This window comes from Magnolia sinica, chromosome 10 (genome assembly GCF_029962835.1).
Source record: "Magnolia sinica isolate HGM2019 chromosome 10, MsV1, whole genome shotgun sequence".
Classification (NCBI taxonomy): domain Eukaryota; kingdom Viridiplantae; phylum Streptophyta; class Magnoliopsida; order Magnoliales; family Magnoliaceae; genus Magnolia; species Magnolia sinica.
Window position 1 is genome coordinate 84669949 of NC_080582.1, and position 20662 is coordinate 84690610.

Here is a 20662-nt window from a genome sequence, read left to right on the forward strand (position 1 = left end):
GTATTTGCGCCATTGAGCACTTCAAATTTCAACCGTTGATGAAATGTCCACTAATAATCCATCCAGCAAAATAAATCAATGCAAATATGATTTATAATCCATATATCCAGGGACCCACAATAGTTTATTTTTATTTAATTATAGGACACATGAAAATTTTCTTAGTGCAAGCGTATCAACCATCATAATCTGCCAGAGTATCAAAGTTTTTTCCATAAAATATTTAATGCCGTACGGACAACAGCGAAGGATAACCATCTCATGTCCCATCCTCCACATGCGGTGCCCACATCTACACGCACTAGATGAATTGTACGATAGATGCTCTGCGAATAATCATACGCGGGTTTCCAATTCCGACAAGTGGGACCCATTCTTCCAAAATCCAGACCGTTGATCTATCGGTTCCCACTTTAGATGGACCATAGCCCAAAGATATCTCAGACTGGAAGAAAACTGTGTTTGGAAATCTTTCATTTGTATATGGACCGTTGCTATATTTCTCTTCTTCAACTTCCATTTTTGGCATACTTTTTGGGTGTGGCCCATCTGTGGTGGCACACAACAGAAGCATGGGTCCCACTTGTAACAGAAGCTAAGCATAACGTGCATTGCTTGAGGTTGTGTATCCTATAAATCTACCAAACGATGTCTAGACAGACCCTACCTTATCACATTATATTTATAGACACCCCATCAAACCATCACCAATTATTATTGAGAATTGTTCACATTCAACTAGTTGGACGATTAAGGTACTGTCCAACAGCGGATAACTTCCAACCTATCATATGAGTACAAAATCCAACCCGTCCAATGAGTTGGCCTTGGCATATGAATCTTTTTTATTAGAAATTAGATACATTCAATTATTAAGTGGTCCGAACCATCGAAAATAACATTCAACTGCTGAAACAAATACAATGCGAGTTTGGTCCACCTGAGAAATTGATGTGGGTGGTTTTTTATAAGGAAATACTTGTAGTCGAACCAAACTATTGGACGGATTGGATTTTGTATGCACGCATAATGTTGAAAGTTATCTGTTGAGTGGACGGTTACTTTTTGACGACTTGACTGGATGTGAGCATCTCTAATTATTATTATTATCTCACCTTCTCATCCTAGTCAAGATGGGTAGGCCCACCATCTTTCAGTCTTACTGGCTAACCACCTCAAAATTCCCAACGCCGCACAATTACGAGAGATCCAAGCTGTCCATTCGACTGGTGATGTCACCAGATGCATGGCCCAAGAACTAGGTTGGTCCACTATCCGAAATAAATGGATGGTTAAGCAAAGAAGGCCATTCATATGTGGCCCACTTGATGACTCCACTAGACTGATTCTTTGGGCCCACTTAATGGACGGCTTGGATGTTGAAATGCATTCCTCATTAGCACATATGGAGATTTGTAAAGCATACATACGTGTGGGATTATCATACCTTTTAAATAACAATACATTGGATATACTTTTCCGAGAGATAACCACTCTAACGAAATCACAAGAATTATTTTAAAGAGAAACTTTGATACTCTGGCAGAGTGCGATGGTTGATACTCAGGCACTTAGAAAATACTTTGTTATTGCATGCTTGGCATACTAGTAATTCAAATTAGACTGTCCAAATCATGGGTCTTTGTTTAAATGCAAATTAACCAAAATTTATATTTATCTGACCGTTGGACTGATGGGCGGCTAAGAATGAAAAATATCCAGTGGTCATATTTCAACAAACGAGTGTCCATGAATAAGATGTTATTATATATTATTCAACCAATCTGTTTTTGGGATCGTGACATAGCAACAGTGGGCCCCATAATCTACTAGGTTAATTTGATTCAATGTATGCCACGTGTACAATTTCTGAGTGCCTGTGTATCAAGCGTTTCTATTTATTAAATGACGAGGAATATCCACCTCTCTCTCTATGGACCAAAAGGCTACTGTCCTTTGAGCACATACAGCCAACATGATACGTGTGCGAGGCATCCAAGCAGCTGGAAAGGTGTACCCCACCTTGAAGATCACTGGGTGAAAAAATCAGCCCTTCCCATTCATCAGGTAGGCTGCATCATGGTAAACAATGAAAACTTAATCAGTTTATTTTTGTGGCCTACCTGATGAATTGATCAGCCTGATTTTTCTCCTAATGGTATTGAAGGCGGTCCTTCCTTATCAACGGTTCAGATTTATAATACACGTGGGCACTTTGGCTGTATCCAATCAGTGGAATGCAACCTTGTGGTTTTCACTGAGATGGTTAGTGAATATTCCTCCAGATACTACACAGAGATTTCCAAGCCACACGCGTGTGCAAGTTAGATGATGCATACGCCACCAAACATGTCATCCTGTCATCAGGTGTAATATCCAAGCCATCCATCAGAAGGGTACCACCATGTAGATTTCCAATCACAAGAATCAAAACTGTCCACTAGTCAAATGGGCCACAATTACTGAAGAAATGTACGGTTACGAAAACACCCGCCAATATTTTCTAACCCCTCCATTTATTTCTAACATCATGGTACACCTACTGTTGGCCCAGCTTTATCTTCCAGCGGCAGAATCAAGTTGATAAGGTTACATGATGGATGGCTTGGATATTTCGCATGTGTGGCATGCGGTGGCGTGTGCACACCCGTGTGGGCTTAACAAAACTCAATAAACATATTTATACTATTGGATAAGGCACAAAAGCTAAAATATCAGATTGGCGCATTACAACCCCATCCAACTCACCCTCAATGAGTCAGGGCCACTTGATTGGTTACTCGAACATGGACCACATTAATCCCATCTCTTAATCTTAATTTATAACTTTTACTAACTCCACATGCATGTGCAAGCATACATGCCACGTGATCCACATGTGCTTGATCGGACCGTTTCATTAGGTGGGCCACACTGTTTAGATCTCCCCAACTAAAAATCAGGCCAAACATTCACACTTCAAGTGGGCCACGCCACAAACAGCAATGAACGGCTAGAAAATTTATGCTCACTATCTGTAACATATCGTGGCCCACCTGTGGTGTGAAAATGCCTGATTCAATTGAGGTAGAAGGAAGGCTTGGATCTTGCACACGTGTTACATATGAGGTGTGTCCATACGTGTGGATGGCAGGCTCCACACGCTTGTGGTAACAGCAAGCTTGTTTGCACGTGGATCCTATCTTTATTTTTATTATTTTAATTCAAGATTAGAATATCTGTCTTTTAATTCAAGATTAGAATATCTGTCTGCCAATAGCAAAAAGTCTACGAGAGAATATAACCTTAGTTTTTAATTAAGCAATGGGAAGGCTTCTTTGGTAAGAAAAGTCATTACATGAAATATCTAAGAAAGAAAAATTATCAAGTGGGCCAAGTTCATGAAAACCATACCATGCACCTGGTTGCATTTGGGCTGGGTGGAATCCATGTAACCAATCTGGACCGTTGATTAGGCGGGGTCCACTCTCCCTGCTCATCGAGGGACGCAAATCGTCAAGTGGATGGCATTCAGAAATGGATGGAGAAGAATGTCTAGGACCATCTGATTGCTGTGATTTTTGTACAGTAGAAAAATAAGAGTGGACAACGCCTGATGGACGGTATAGATAGGCGATGTGGACGAAAACAAGATCACATGCAACTAAGTGCATGGGAAGGCATCCATACGCTTATAACCGATCTGGTCGCTTCTCTAGAGGTGCATGCATGATATCTAGAGGTGCATGCATGATAACTTGTCATGGAGTCTCATCTTTGGACATGTGGCTTGTGTAGAAAATCCATACCGTGCAAATGTCAGCCCTCATCATGAAGATCAACCCCCTCAAAATCTATGCTAAACCGCTCACTAGTGGGTCACACTTGCATGTTGAATCAGACCGTCGGTTATCAATTGATTCCAAAGATATGAGGCACCTGATGAGTAGCTAACTTGAATTTTGTCCCAGGTGATCTTCATGGTGTGACCTACCGTTTTCATGGCACAGATGTCCTATAAAAGTGGCACGTTTGCAGAACAGGTGGGACGGTATATTAAGTTGTCATGCAGGTAAGTGTAGGTGATGATGTGATTGAGATAAGATCCTCATTATTTATATCATTTTTGCGTTTGGAAGTTTTGAAAGGTGGTAGATGAGTTGCGTTTGGAAATGTGATCTACCTAAATTTCAATTGATAAAATAAAGAGGATCTTATCTCATTTGCAATTTGGGTCATGAAGTAGGAATAAAGAATCCTTATTAAGTTGGTTCCTATTTCCCCACCAAGACTGCAGTGTTTGTTGAATAAACTTACTCTACACTGTGTGGGGCCCACTGTGATGTGTGCGTGACATTTTTTTCCCCTGGCGTTCAACCTAGAGGCTGATTTTGGAACTTAGGTGAGCAATGTAGTGTGAAAATACATTAAACCATTAAGGGGAGTTTTGACTGTACGTTAATTAAGATAAATTATTTATGCCTCAAGTAGAGGTGGAGACGGGATGACCCGATCCAGCTAATTCAACTCGTCCGACTCAGTTCTATCCGATTCAACCCGAACTGAATGGGTGAGTCAGTCTGAACCGAGTAAGCTTCGCCCAATCCGAACTCAAACCAAGTCGAGTGCAGGTTACCCAGTAACTCAATTCGGTTAGACTTGACTAGATCTGAAACCCGACTTGACCCGACTCTCTAACCCTACCCGGCCTCGATCCCAACCTCTTTGTCTCTCCCTCCCTCATCCTCCTCCTCTTCCAAGCCCAGCAACTACCCACCACCATCACCCTCCTCCTCCTCCTCTCTCTCCTCTCCACTCCCTCTCTCCCTCCATCATCTCTCAATCTGACTCGGTGCCAACTCAACCCGACTCGATACTTCTGACCGAATTAGACTCGGTCTCGATCAGTCCAGGCCAGACCGAACTAGGATCGAGTCAGGCATGCTAGACTTGGTATCGAGCCTGATCGAGTTCGGGTCAGGCTGTAACATCCTGTCCAACCAGCACAGTATCTTGGGGTGTCCACGTAGGATTTTCAGCAGGATCATTCGTTTAAACCACTCACGGTGGGGTACCACAAGTTAATTAACCTAGGATCAGCCCATTAGGATAGACCAGACAGGTCATGATAGGAACCGGTGCGGGCCGTCAGGCCAGATGGCTCGTCTGCACTTAGCAACAGTCCGTACGGGCTATACCGCGATGCGGGAAGGTCAGAAAATTACAAAAATTCAGGGAAGTATAGATCTCACTGGGCTTGGGGACCATTGTGGACCACGGAACTGGTGGACACCCAGAAGTGGGATCTAACACTGGCTAAATGCACCCCACCAATGCCAGGATCGGAATCTGGCACTTATAAATGAAACCGAGATACCAGGTTATCCAGCTGTTGGATCTCTTCTACATTTACGGTGAAGGTCTAATGAATTTTCCTACACCCGTCCACAAACTCTGTGACCCGATCGAGGAACGGTGACTGTTGATCGCAAATCGGACCCGTACGATCAAATCCCAGATCCGATCGTCCCCAAATTTTGCATGGCCCTTCATCGGGCTATGGAGCAACTATCTTATAATTTTCATGGCCAGATGGCTACTAGAACTGCTCCAATGACCGGATGGCCCCCACCAGGCCATTTAAAAATCTGAACCGTTGACTCAAACCCAATAACCGTTAATCCATTTGTTCTCAAATTTTACATGGCCCCTCATTGGGCCATAGAGCACCTACCCACCAAATTTGATGGCCGGAAGGGTGTTAGGGCCGCCCCTAGGCCAACATGGAGTCCTAGAAGGCCATTGTGGGCATTTAAAGAAACTTAAGGCCAAAAGGCCCAAGTCTAGGAAATAAAGCCCTAGCTCTCTTATAACTCCCTCCTTTACTACAACCACCAAGGAGTAGAGAGAGAGAGAGCAAAGGATCAAAGGAGAGAGAATGAGAGTATGAAGGAGAGCTAGGAGGACCCTAAATCAAGGTGGGGCCCAACGAAATCAAACCCCACAACTCCCTACATCTTCTCCAAGAAGAACCCCTCATCCACAACTGCCTTTTTCACTCCGTTAATCATCTAGGTAAGATCCATCATCCATTTTCGTTGAAACCCATGTGATTGAGAAGGATTTTACTTGGGTTCTAACGTATAAATGTTGTTTTAAGGATTCTGGCCGATCAACCCCCGAAATCCACCCTCCTAGGTCGATCTCACGCCTTCTACAAATTCGAAGGTGCGGACTATTGTTCTTAGGTGGCCTAGTACTAATTTTAGTATGAGCTTAATGATTTTGATTGCTTGAATGTCATATTTGAAATTCTAGAGAAACCCTAGGAATTATATATTTGTTGGAATTGTATAGATGTGCATGCTTAGCTCTAAAATTTGGTGTTGATCTTACCTCTCACATGATATTGTGTATGGATGATAGTATGCTCATGTTTTGCTTGCTTCCTTTCCCTCATATGTGGTGCTTCATTGCGTGTATGATTTATTACCCTTGTACTCATGATTTCTTAAGATGGAGGAAGTGCTTAACTTCCTCACGAACCTACACACTCACAGGTACCTTGTTTCGTGATAATGTTGCTTGCTGGTTGGAGTATTCATTTTGTATGGTTGAGATGCATGAGGACATGACATTGATATGTTAATTGATAACCTGGATAGTTAGTAGGTTATGGATCATTCTTATACTCTTGGGTTGGTTGGGAACATGAGGAGAGACGGTAGTCCCATCGGTAGGACTATGCTAGGGCTAGACCCGTGGGTTTGGGCGGGTGTGTTCAGGTGACTGTAATTCGACTACATGGGTCCCTTGTGCCCGAGGTCGCTCGTCTCACGCTCGCCTGATTCGTGCGGTCTAGCCTACTGTCTGACCAACCTTTTTTGTTAACCATATTTGCTCATACCTGTATAGAACCTGGAACACCCTACAACCGTAAGTGGCCCACCAATATTCGATTGCAACTAGTCCATAGCCTCGTGAGCCGGGCATGGTGGAATGGGACACTGTGTCCGAGCTGTCGGCCTATGCTAGAGTACCACGCCTCCCCATAGTGACGCGAGCGATCCCTTTCTCTCGGCACTCCTCATGTACTTGAAGTCGGGGATGAGGAACCCGACAGGATCACGGACCGCGGGGTCTCGGCCTCACGCCTTGGGGGTCTTGGCCTCGCAATCAGTTTGTGGCATTGATACGTGGGGTGTACCAGATTCCCCAACCTACTGGATGAATGGACTTAACTAATAACTCGGCTAACACGATCACATCGCACCGCATTAATTAGGGTGGCGACTCGGCAATCAAGGTTACTCTGAGGGAGTGTTGTCATACGCGATCGTTAAATGGAGTCGCTTGAGGGAGCGTTGTGGAGAGGGCACGCATCATATCATCTATCATGCATGCACATTAATAAGATTAACTAGGTGTTTATGATTGACTATTTTTCATTAAGTTCATATTATAATTGATGTCTGTTATAACTTGAGATTAATAGCATCCACTGAGTTGATCACTCACTCCCACTCTGAGACGGTGTTTTAAAACACCAACCAGACCCATTCATAGATGCAGGTGACTCAGTGCCGGAGGAGCCTGGTGAGGCGAGCTTTGAGGAGGAGAACGAGCTATCCTACTTCCAGTTGATGGACGGTTCTCTGCCAGCTTGAGAGGCGGGATTGGATCGCTGAGCAGGGGGCTCAGTTCTATTCTTTTTGGACTTACTTTTCTTTTTGTGATTTTGTGGGTGGCGCCATGTGCGACCCTTTTATTCTTTTGGACATGTATATAGATATATGTTTGATCTCTTTCATTTCAGTAGACTTGTGTGATTATGTTTCATGTTCCAGGAAATTCCAAGCTACGCAAGTAAACCGGATTAAATGCACATTAATGAAAATCAGTTATAAGTGACTCTCGGGAACTCAGAAGTTGAGCACATGCGCGACTCCTGATTTTCAGGGCGTTACAAGTTGGTATCAGAGTATGGTTTGAAATTAATTGGGCCATGGGTCATGAACTCACTAACGCGTCCACTGACTTGAGAGGGTACGCAGTAGAACATGCAACAGGGACTTAGGACGTTAGGAGTCATCCCAAACCCTGAACCAACAATCGTAGACTAAGGGTAGGACCTCCTAGGAAGTTAGGAATGGGTAGCGAGAGAGAATAGTAATCCTAGAGAAGGCCAAATCCCAGGTCTTCCTTCCCAAGCGTGCTTAGAAATTCATCATCCTAGTGCATAGAAATCCCTCATTTCACCATCCAACGCAATGCTCATTTAGCAAAACCTATGAAATGAAGTTGAGCCCCTTCACACTCAAATTCCAGACATGTCATTCTCCGCCTTGAGCAGGGATTGGCATTGTAACCCCGCTTACTATAGCTTAATGTCATGGGCCAAACTGGTCTGAGGCCAAATTCATCTCCCCAACCGATTCCCTTAAAGCCTCCTCGCACCCTCACTCTGCCCTCAAACTTCCTCGGGAGTTTGACAGGAGCGAACCGGGAATCGAATGGTTGGACGGTTGAAGCCCTCGTCCAAGTCCAAGTGAACTAATACTGGGTCGAATGGGGTGGTACTGACCCGTTCGGGGATTATTAGGTAGGTGCGAACGAGATTGTACTGGAAATAGGGAGAGCAGAGGAGAAATAGGATTTTAGCCCCTAAATGGGGAGAATCTTATGAAACAGATAGGTCCACTGAGTAAAGCAGCTCCTTCTACCCCAAAATCATATATAGAACGGCCCAGGGGGCCTTACGAGCTCCAGGGAAAACACCCGAAAGGCGGACCCCGCCGCATACAAATGGGGGGCGGCCGTGACCCCGCCTGTCAGCGCGCACAACGCCAGGGCGCCCCCGCCCGAGCACCCAGACCCCCCTCGTCCACGCATGACCCCGCCCGGATCACCACTGCGTGCGGGTGACCCCGCCCGGACCTTAAGAGTGTCCACGTGACCTCGCCTAGACTTCCAGCAGACGCGCGTGACCCTGCCTGGGTGCGCGTGACCCCGCCCGGATCCGAACCACCTAGCTCCCCCTCCCCTTCCACATACACACATGTGGGGTCCCCTCTCTCTTGCTATTTAGGAAAGTTTAAGGATCATTACCTTCACTACCACTTCACACTACCCTTTTAAAACCCCTAGGAAGAACTCCCCTCTCCCATTCCCAAACAAATTCTTAAACCCACCTTCTCCATCTCCCAACTCTCTAGTTCATATACTCCACACCATTTCCACCATCCATTCTCAAACCCCATTCACCAACTCAACATCAAGTCCCTTTTTCAAATACCTCCCCTCCGACAAAACTTCCATCCCTCTTTCCCACAACTAACCCAAACCCTTTCCCAACATACATTCCTCAATCTTCCTCAACTTCCATCTCCAAAGCTCATCAACCCATCTCATTTCTAAAACCTATTTTCCAAGCTTTTCAAGGAAAACCCTCTCCTTCTCAAAACCCCCTCTTATATCCAACTCAACCTCAAGGCCCCTTCAACAACCCATCTCCACCCCACTTTTCCTCAAACAAATTCTAAACACATTTTCAAGTCCTTCCCAAAACCATCCTTAGGATCTCCCCTCCCACACTCACCTACATTTCTCACACTCCCGCCATCTTAGCCGAGGGAAATGGCATTCTTAGCAATCGTCATCTCTTTCTTCTCCATTACGGCGATTCTTTCCCTCATGGGGAAGAAGAGGTCGTCCCCCGCCGAGCCCGGACTGAGCTGAGAAAGGCAGAGTAAGCAAAGGGCCAATTCGAAGGAGAAGACAGTCTCAGAGGTCCGATCCAAGCGAAGAAATGATACTCAATGGGCTCTCGTGATTCAAGCGTCTCAACCACTCGTCGAAGATGTGCGAAATTTTCGCGTACGCAAAATCGCCTTCGAAGCTTCCATGGAAGAGCACCTGTTTGATGATATCGCCCTACTCGGTCGGCTTGTGGTGAAGGGATGGGGTCAAATATTCTATGGGGATTCCCAGGCAGATGAAGGACAAGTGAGGGCCTTTTACGTGCGAATCAGAAATCCTCAATTCAAGCCCTTAGGCTTTGATCTTGTGGTGGGAAGCAAGATGTTCCCATTCGGGGTGGCGGACATTTCAGACGTACTCGGGGTGCCGCTAGGAGAGGTGCAAATTGAGGAAGGAAACTTGGATACGAGTCGAGCCCGCAACGAGCGGACTCGCTTTTTGTGTGGACAGGTTGCCCAATGGAGACGTGAGGTCGGCCTGAACTCGACCAACTTGACCCCTGACTACCGTGCACTTCACCGCATCTGCACCCACAATGTCTACCCAAGGTTGAAGAACCGTACCGAGTGCTCTCGCTATATGGTGGAGTTCTTATATCAGATAGGCCAGGGAGCAGATGTATGCCTCCCCAGCATAGTACTCCCCAGATCGTGAGGGCCGCAAGGGCGACTCGGAAGGACGTATGCCTCCCCTTTGGACGTCTGGTTTGTCGATTGGCCCAGTAATACGGTGTGGGCGGATCAGATGGAAATTATATACCGACATAGATACTGGGTGATGAGATGTTGAACAAGATGAAGATAGGCCCCAAGCAGCGACAGGCCCACATCGATAGATACTGAGACCCTGTCGAGGAAGAAGAGGATAGCGATGGAAGCGAGGAAGATGAGGATGAGGATGAAGCTGAAGAGGCGAAAGAAGCGGAAGAAATTGATGTAGTTGGCAGAGAGGCCCATACCATTCCAGATATACGCGAGCGGTTAGATGCGCTCCAAGCCGAATTAGCGGGGATCAAGGAGGGCCAGGCGAGGATTGTGAAGAACCAAGTGAAGCAGGATAAGTGGAACAAGAAGATATATCTGGTCATAAAGGCCCTGATCTGCTGCAGAAAGGGGGAAGAAGCGCCGCCACTTTCGCCCTACTCAGACGAGTAGCACCACGACTCTATTGATGATTAGTAGTCTGTTTTAAGTTGATTAGGTCCAATCTTATGTACTGACGGATGCGTAAGACTTTTGCTTAACTAGCTTGTATTTTCTTTTCATTTAGCATATCTAGTAATCTGTGTAATCCATGTTATAGCATTTAACTGGCCATGTTAATGGCATTTTGAAATTAATGATAATGTATGGATCGACTTGAAGTTATCTTTGCTAGAAGTGTGCCTTGCCTGTGTTGTGGTTATAGTCATGAATATCAGGCTATAGGTCTGGTATGCCTAATGTACGCGATGCTCTAGTGACTAATACTCTAAGGAATTTCTTTCCAGAAAATGCCTCCGTGAGAGGAGAGTTGATACGTCCGCCTACCTCATGGCGGCTTGGTTGAGAGGGACCTCCTCCCCGACGATCAACAAGGCCCCCAAGGGGAGAACGGTTCCCAAAATACGAGTAGCACTACCCAGGAGGCGGATCCAAGTGCTCCGCCACCGCAAGCCGCGACACCCGTACCTCCTACGCCACAGGTTATGGATTGAGTGGACTAGATGTTTCTTCTCATGCAACAAAAGCAACAGATGATGGTTACTAATATGCAACAACAACAGCAGATGATGACCACTATGATGGAGGCCATGGCCCAGAACATGGGTATGCCGCAACCGGCGCAAGCTGGCTTAACTGCACCCACAAACAACGTGAGCAATCTGTTTGAGCGGTTCCAGCGGTATAGGCGCCTACTTTCACCGGCACCCACCGCCCCGAGGAAGCGGAATATTGGCTTAATCGAGTCACCAAACTATTGCGATCTCTCCATTGTACTGAGGCAAAGAACGTTGAACTCATTTCCTACCTCTTTGAGAAAGAGGCGGACTTATGGTGGGAAAGCGTCCTCCGCTCCATCCCCGAGAACCACTGTGGACGTGGGAGGAGTTTGAAGGCTGCTTCAATGAAAAATATCTCCCTCAGACGTACCAGCATGAGAGGGAAAATGAATTCATCTGCCTCCAATAAGGGGGGATGACTGTAACGCAATACGAAAATCGGTTTACAGAATTGTCGCGCTACGCTTCCGAGATAATCGTTAACGAGGCGATTAAGATGAGGCGATTTTCAGCAGGGTTAAGGAGCGGCATACACTCAAAGATATGTTATGCCAGCATCAAGACATATATCGAGCTCGTTGAGATATCGATACGGGCGGAGCAGGATGAGGAGCGTGTCACACGGACCCGTTCACAGTTAAGGCCACGAAACAGGATGGAGGGACCGTTCTCTTCTTTTGCAGGAAAAAGGTCGCGCCCTAACTCTCCGCCCCGATTGGCCGCCACACCGGCCTCTTCTACACGACCTGCCCAGACATGTAGCTACTGTAAGAGGGTGGGTCACTCTGAGCCTTATTGTTTTCCCAGGATGAGGGACCTCAGCTTCACGCTGCCACAGCGCAACAATAGGCCCCCACAGCAGGCATTGCAGATTTCGCCCCTACGGGCAATGAGGCCTAGCCAGCAGTTTCACCATCCACCAACACCTCAAGTTAGGCTGCCACCACGGCCTATGCAATGACCGAACTTTCCACAGCAGGCTCGGGTTCATGCCTTAGCGGCCGAGGGCCAAGATGCAGTTATCCCCACTCTTACAGCCTTTGAGGTGACGGCTTACATACAAGGTACTCCCATATTTCTATTAGTGGACACCGGGTCCACAGCTTCTCTCATATCACATGCCACCTTCAAGCATCTAGGACTACGCTCTACTCCATTCGTTGGAGTAAAGATCATTGCCACTGCCGGTACTGTCTCAGAAGCAACGAAGATATGTCGGGATTGCCCCATTGACTTGGGATGCAAGGTGACGATTGTGGATTTAATAGTGACCAAGATCTTTCATTATGACGTCATCTTGGGTATAGACTGGTTGGCCATGATGAAGCCGGATATCGACTGTGACACTCTGACCGTGAAAATATACGAAGACGACGGCACTTCCCTCACATTCTCAGTCCAGGTTAGCCACGATCATAGGATTTTGTGTTATGCTTCATTGGAGGACGGATATGAAGGGCCCTCGATAACGTGCACACCCGTGGTCTAAGATTTTTGGGACGTGTTTAAGGCCATACCCGGACTTCCACCTTGACGTGAGATAGACTTCACGATCGATCTGGTTCCGGGTGCCAAGCCCATCTCCTTGCCTACTTACCGCATGCCCCCAAGTGAGATGGAAGAACTGCGGTCTCAAATCGACAATTTGCTAAAGTCAGGCTTCATCCGACCCAACATATCACCATGGGGAGCCCCGATCTTATTTGTGAGGAAGAAGGATGGCTCATTACGTCTATGTGTAGATTACAGGAGATTGAACCAAGTGACGGTTCGGAACAAATACCCGTTGCCCAGAATTGACGATTTATTCAACCAGTTGAGGAGTGCTCAATATTTCTCAAAGATCGATCTACAATCAGGGTACCATCAGCTGCGAGTTAGGGACAATGATATACAAAAAACGGCCTTCAATAACTGTTTTAACAATTATGAGTTCCTAGTTATGTCGTTCAGGCTCACCAATGCCCCAGCGGTATTCATGGACCTCATGAACAGAATCTTTAGGCCATTCTTATACAGATTCGTCACCGTGTTCATCGACGACATATTGATTTATTCAAAAGGCCATGAAGAGCATAGAGAACATTTAAGGGCAGTCTTCGAGACCCTAGAGAAAAATTAATTGTTTACACAATTTAGGAAATGCGCCTTCTGGAAGGAGGAGGTCAAATTTCTAGGACATGTAGTGTCCAAGGAAGGAATATCTGTGGATCTCGCCAAGGTGACGGCCGTGCAGGGTTGGAAGCAACCGAAGTTGGTCACGGAAGTGAGGAGCTTTCTTAGTCTCGCCGGCTATTATCGAAGATTCATTAAAGACTTTTCGAAGATAGCCCGACCGCTATCCTAGCTTACGCGGAAGGATCTCAAATTTGCATGCAATGAGAAGGCGGAGGCGGCCTTCCAAGAGTTGAAGGACAAACTGACGTCGGCACCTGTGCTTATGCTACCTGAGTAAGGGGTCAAGTACACCGTCTATACTGACGCTTCTCATGTGGGCTTGGGATGTATACTCATGCAAAAGGATAGGGCAATTGCTTATGCGTCTCGGCAGTTACGGAAACATGAGGATAACTACCCTACACATGACCTCGAGCTTGTGGCGGTAGTTTTCGCATTGAAGATATGGAGACATTATCTTTATGGTGAGGAGTTTGAACTTTTTTCTGATCATAAGAGTCTCAAATACATCTTCACCCAGAAGGACCTGAACATGAGACAGCGTCGCTGGATGAAAATATTGAAGGACTTCAACGTTCGATGTCTCATATCACCCTGGCAAGGCCAATTTGGTGGCGAACGCCATGAGTCGTAAGAAGACAATCGAATTTGCGGCCCCGCTAATAGTGAGAGAGTGGGATATGGTGGAATTCGTTCGAGACTTCAACATGAAGCTAACCGTGGAGGAACCGTACGAAGTCGTAGCCCACATTCAGGCCCAGCCGCTGCTTAACGGCAAAATCATTGAAGCCCATGAGGGTGATGAGTTATTGAAGAAGATGAGGGAAAGAGCAAGGAATGATGGGAAGTCTGAGTGGAGGATCGGTACTGATGGAGGGTTGCGGTACCGAAACCCCCTTTGTGTTCTAAACCTTCAGGGACTACGAGAAGAAGTCCTAAATGCCGCTCACAACTCCAAGTTAGCGATGCATCCTCGTAGTACCAAAATGTACCAGGATCTGAAGCGAAATTATTGGTGGGACAATATGAAAAAGGAAATAGCAGTTATGTGTCCCGATGCCTCATGTGTCAACAAGTCAAGGCTGAGCACCACCGACCACTGGACCTATTGCAGCCCATGCCCATTGCATAGTGGAAGTGGGACTTCATATCTATGGACTTCATTGCCGACTTGTCCAAGACAAGGAAGGGGCATGACTCGATATGGGTGATTGTGGACAGGCTAACCAAATCAGCCATTTCATGCCGATCAAGACATCTAGCTCCGCCGATGATTTGGTCAAGCTGTATATCAAGGAAATCGTGCGACTCCACGGCGTACCGTTGGAAATTGTGTCTGACCGGAACACACGATTCACGTCGAACTTCTGAACCCGCATCCAAGAGGCCATGGGAGTGAAGTTGAAGTTTAGCACCGCCTTTCAACCGCAGATAGATGGGCAAACCGAGCGGGTGAACCAGATTTTAGAAGACATGTTGCGGACTTGTATTCTGGACTTTCAGGAGAGTTGGGACGATTGTCTCCCTTATGCCGAGTTCGCCTACAACAATAGCTTCCAGGCTAGCATCAATATGGCGCCTTATGAGGCTTTGTATGGGCGTCCGTGTCGAGCCCCGCATTGTTGGGAGGAAATTGGTGAGAAGAGTTTGCTATGATCGAATCTGGTGCGGATCACGACCGAGAAGATTGGAATTATCTGGCGCCGCCTCTTGACGGCTCAAAGCAGGCAGAAAAGCTATGCCGACACAAGGCGGAGGGACTTAGAATTTGAAGCTGGGGACCACATACTTCTCAAGATCTCCTCAATGAATGGCGTTTTACGCTTCGGCAAGAAGGGAAAGCTCGCGCAACGGTTCATAGGGCCCTTCCAGATTTTAGACCGTGTGGGTGCGGTGGCCTATCGCTTGGCCCTACCCACGCCTCTAGCCTGAGTGCATAACGTCTTCCACGTATCAATGTTGAAAAAGTACGTCCCCGATCCTTTGCATATCATCAAGTAGGAACATGTGAAACTCAAGAAAAATACCACATATATTCTCCGGCCCACTCGAATATTGGATAGGAAGGAGCAGGTCCTACGCAATAAGGTCATCCCATTGGTTAAGGTATTATGGACCCATCACGATGAAGAGGAGGCCACTTGGGAGACGGAAGCAGAAGCCCGCAAGCATTACCCAAGTCTACTTTAGTAATACAAACAAGTACAAATTTCGAGGACGAAATTTAATTATAAGGGGGGTAGATTGTAACATTTCATCCAACCAGTACAGTGTCTTGGGGCGTCCACGTAGGATTTTTCGCAGGACCATTCGTTTAAACCACTCGCAGTGGGGTACCACAAGTTAATTAACCTAGGATCAGCCCATTAGGATAGACCAGATAGGTCATGATAGGACCTGGTGTGAGCCGTCAAGCCATATGGCTCGTCTGCACTTAGCAACAGCCCGTACGAGCTATACCGCGACGTGGGAAGGTCAGAAAATTACAAAATTTCAAGGAAGCATAGATCTCATTGGGCTTAGGGACCATTGCGAATCACAAAATCAGTGGACACCCAGAAGTGGGATCTGGCACTGGCTAAATGCACCCCACCAATGCCAGGATCGGAATCTGACACTTGCAAATGAAACCGAGATACCAGGCTATCCAGCCGTTGGAACTCTTATATATTTACGGTGAAGGTGTAATAAATTTTTCTACACCCGTCCACAAACTCTAAGACCCGATCGAGGAGCGGTGACCGTTGATCGTAAATCAGACCCGTACGACCAAACTCCAGATCCGATCGTCCCCAAATTTTACATGGCCCTTCATCGAGCCATGAAGCAACTATCCTTTAAATTTCATGGCCAGAGGGCCACCAGAACCTCTCCAATCACCAGAATGGCCCCCACATGGCCATTTAAAGATCAGAACCGTTGACTCAAACCCCATAACCATTCATCCGTTCGTTCTTAAATTTTATATGGCCCTTCATTGGGCCATAGGGCACCTACCCACCAAATTTAGTGGCTGGAGGGGTGTTAGGGCTGCCCCTAGGCCAACATGGAGTCCTAGAGGGCCATCGTGAGCATTTAAAGAAACTTAAGGCTAAAGTGTCACCCCCCGAACTCGAAAACCGGACTCACAAAATTTTTGATCGCCGAATCCGGCGCCGATAGCCTTCATAGAACCACATTCTCAGCTCTCAGCACCCATTTACCAGGTTCCGATCCTGGGATACTACAAGGAGAATTTATAATCATCAGTTTGATTCATAATGAGCATAACCCACGAACAATAAACACAAGAACACCATCACAAAATCCACTATGATCAAAAGCTTTAAGTACAATGCATCTAAAAGGAAATACAAGATAATGCGACTAGCAAAACTCCAAAGGCTTGACCGCACACTCCTACTACTGCTATGCTATAGCTGCATCCTGGCGTCACCTGCACGCATCAATCATGCATAAACTTATAGAAAGCTTAGAGGGTGGTGTAAGTGTGTGCGCAATATAAGCGTGCTCAGAGTGCAAGGTCAGAGAAATGCGGGATCATACTGATGAACATATGTATGCAATCAGCCATACCAAGGCCATGCAGTGCAAATCATGAATACGATCGGCGACATCAAGGCCATGCGATGTAGAATGCAAGTCAAGCATGTCAATCTTCATCCACATATTAATGCAGCTCCTCACTAGAGCATCAAATCAGTGCGGTTCTCAGTATGGATAATCATCGGGGTCAAGTACACTCCACGCCAGCTTGCCGCCCCTATCCGGACGGACAACTGGGAGAGTGGAAGAGACCTCACTATTCGCCTGGTAATATCGGGCCCGGCTCATCGATAGCAGACCGATTCCTCAAGCTGGTCAAACTCAACCTAGTAATTGCCCCCTCACTCAGGTGGGTAAGGTCACATCCCTTCCCAACCGACCACGACACAGTGGGAGACGCAACCTACTGGTATACGGCCCTCGCGCGCTCATGTATTCACTCGGTCTCGACGTTGGAGTCATCCTCTGGTACCATTGGGTTTAGGAATTTTCACCCAGGGACATCTATGGCACCCGTATGCTAGAATCAAATATTTCTGGTATCTAATCCTGTCATCCACGATGTGTCTGTGGAGGCTATGGCCCTGATGTCGCTAGGGCATACAGTAACTACAATCACACAAATGCAAGTGCATGAGTCACACTATCAGTCATGCAACAATCCTGCGTGTACCATGCACTTATATGGGGCAACTCCGCATATCAGGGAGCCCATAAACAGTCCGCCCGAAGGCATATGCTATGATCGGTCACTCCTCACATCAGGCATACATATGATGCGGATGATCATGAATCATGGATCTATACTAAACATGTATAATGAGATGAGCTCTGTGTATAACGAAGATGGGCCTAGACGGCCTACTTACCACAAGTATGGGCCTATCAGTGGGCCTTAGGGAGAGTTATAATGCGGATATTTAACCAACATTATCCATTCAATGTGGACGTCAAACCAGCATTGCTCCCAAGGCATGGCCCATTATGAATGTCAATACATATGCTATGGTGGAGTCACACTACAAGGGACATTATGTACGTCCTATTGGGCCTCGACCCATGGGCCTCTAATACATCAAATGGCCTCATACATGGGTCTCACATATACATATCAAGGTGGGCTTCAATGATGGGCCATAAATGCATCAACATGGGCCTAGTCGCATGGGCCTTGCATACATCACAATGAGCCTCATGATATGGGCCTTATACAAATCAAGGTGGGCCTTGTATGTATCAAGGTGGGCCTCAACGGACAGCCCACAAACATACCAAGATGGGCCTTATCACATGGATAAAAAAATTTTCCAAATGATTAGACGGTTTGGATGAAACACATGCATCATGGTGAGGCCCACCCTAATGAAGGGTGTGGATTACAATACATACTTAAGTGGGTCCCAAGTGGGCCTACCATAATGTTTATTTTCCATCCATCCCATTAACAAGGTCACTCAAACCTGGGGCCCAACCTGGGCCCATTGAAATGTTTATTTTCCACTTAACTTGAGCCCACTGTAATGTTTATTTTCCATACAACCTGTTGATAGGGTTACGTGGACCAAGGGGGCCCACCATACTATTTATTTTCCATCCAACCTGTTGATAGGGTCGGTGGACCAGGGGCTCACTGGAATGTTTATTTGCACCCAGCCGGTTCATAGGGCCACGCGGTCAGGGAGGGGCCCACTGTAATGTTTATTTTCCACCCAACCTGCTAGTGAGGTCACATGGACCAGGGCCCACGGTAATGTTTATTTGTCATTCAAACTGTTGATGAAGCCACCCGAATCTGGGGCCCACCGTGATGTGGTCCACAGATCCAGCCCGCCCATTATGCGTGTCCCACTTGGCAGACCGTTCAGACCAAGTTTCAACTGCATCCAAATTCCAGGTAGGCCCCACCAACTGATTTTATATGTTTAAGCATGTCTTCACATGATTTTAAATGGTGTGGCCCACTGGAGTTCTGTATACAGTTGATCTTTGGGGTGGTCATATGGTCCGAGGGGACCCATCAAATGCACGGTGTTGATGGCCGAAACGCATCAAGGTGGGGCCCACAGTTAGGCCGTGAGGGCCCTGCCTCATTCGCCCGTCCGCCAGTGCCGCAGGCGCTGCCTGCGCGTGCTTCTGACAACAGCAGCAGCGCTGCTGCTCGTTGTCTATTTTTTTATTTTTATTTTTAAAACCAGTTTTTACATAGTTTTCCTGGGGTAGGGCCCACATTAGATCGATCCGACCCCACCACTGGTCCCTGTAGATCGATACGATCCCATAGAGTCCAATATTGGGATGTTTCAGATATACAGGAGCATCAGGGATTAAATCAAAGGTAGGAACACTGTTTCCTATACCATGGCCCGCCAGGAAACCAGGTCAGTCTCATTTTTCGGTTCAACGACTAAAATGACCTGAGGAAGAGGATGGTCGGCTTGGATTGTATAAAAACATCAAGGTGGGGCCTACATGAATGACCCACCTCTCCCTTCTCTTTGGCTAGCACGGTAGTACACTCCCATGTCAGTTTACACTTCCCTGTTCGCCGACGTCCAGCGTCCAGGGACGCTGGACAACATCCATAAACACATCATTGCGGTGGGTCCCACGTGGACGTGGCCCACCAACATATATACATATAATATATATCTTATATTATATATATACAATACATATTATGTTATATATATTATATATAATATAACATATATAAAGAAGGATGTATTGGGCCCATCCAAACAGTAGATGGTGTGGATCATCACCAGCAATAAGGTGGGCCACACCGTCTGATGTAGATGGACGGGGTAGATATAACACATATTGGTGGGATCCACATCATCACAAAGAAAGAGAGAGAGAGAGAGAGAGAGAGAGAGAGAGAGAAATACACGGTGAGATAGAGGAACCCCGCCACTATGGGCCCTCTTGGTTAAATCACATACATCAAAATGGGTTCCACCTACAAGTGGGCCCTAAAATCAAAAATAACGGTAAATCACTCACCTTATCTTCCTTCTTCTTGGTCCCTTGGCCTCAAATGCTCCTTGCCTTTGCCTTGGACGGTGGATGATGGGGTTTGGATGGTTGAGATGGAAGATGAGAAGGTGGACCACACTTGGGAGGGAGACAAAAGCTTGGACGTTTTAGGGTTCTTAGTTACTTGGAGAGATTTTTGAGAAATGAGGGAGAGAAAGAAGTGATGGGATGATAAGGATGGGTGATGTAAGGAAGGGTATGGGTTGGGTTGAAAATTTTGTAAAAGGTGTATGGTTATTGTTGAAATTTGGAAAAAGAGGAATGGTGAGGTGGAAAGAGAGTGGACTTTTGGAAAAAGAGGGATGGGTTGTTGTACTTGGGGTAAGGCTTGTACTTGACATAGATTGATAGGACATATCGTAGAGATTCCCTTGAGATTCGCAACGCGCGGCGTTTCTTCGG

General features: G+C 46.5%; 1 protein-coding gene across 1 annotated transcript; it reads left to right on the forward strand.

Annotated features, from left to right (window-relative positions):
* The first annotated feature begins 11915 nt into the window (after positions 1 to 11915).
* On the forward strand, positions 11916 to 13622 carry LOC131217654 (uncharacterized). The gene is made up of 3 exons (XM_058212602.1): positions 11916 to 12362; positions 12480 to 12902; positions 13041 to 13622. The coding sequence occupies exons 1-3, from the start codon at positions 11916 to 11918 to the stop codon at positions 13620 to 13622; spliced, it is 1452 nt and encodes a 483-aa protein (XP_058068585.1).
* Positions 13623 to 20662: the final 7040 nt, after the last annotated feature.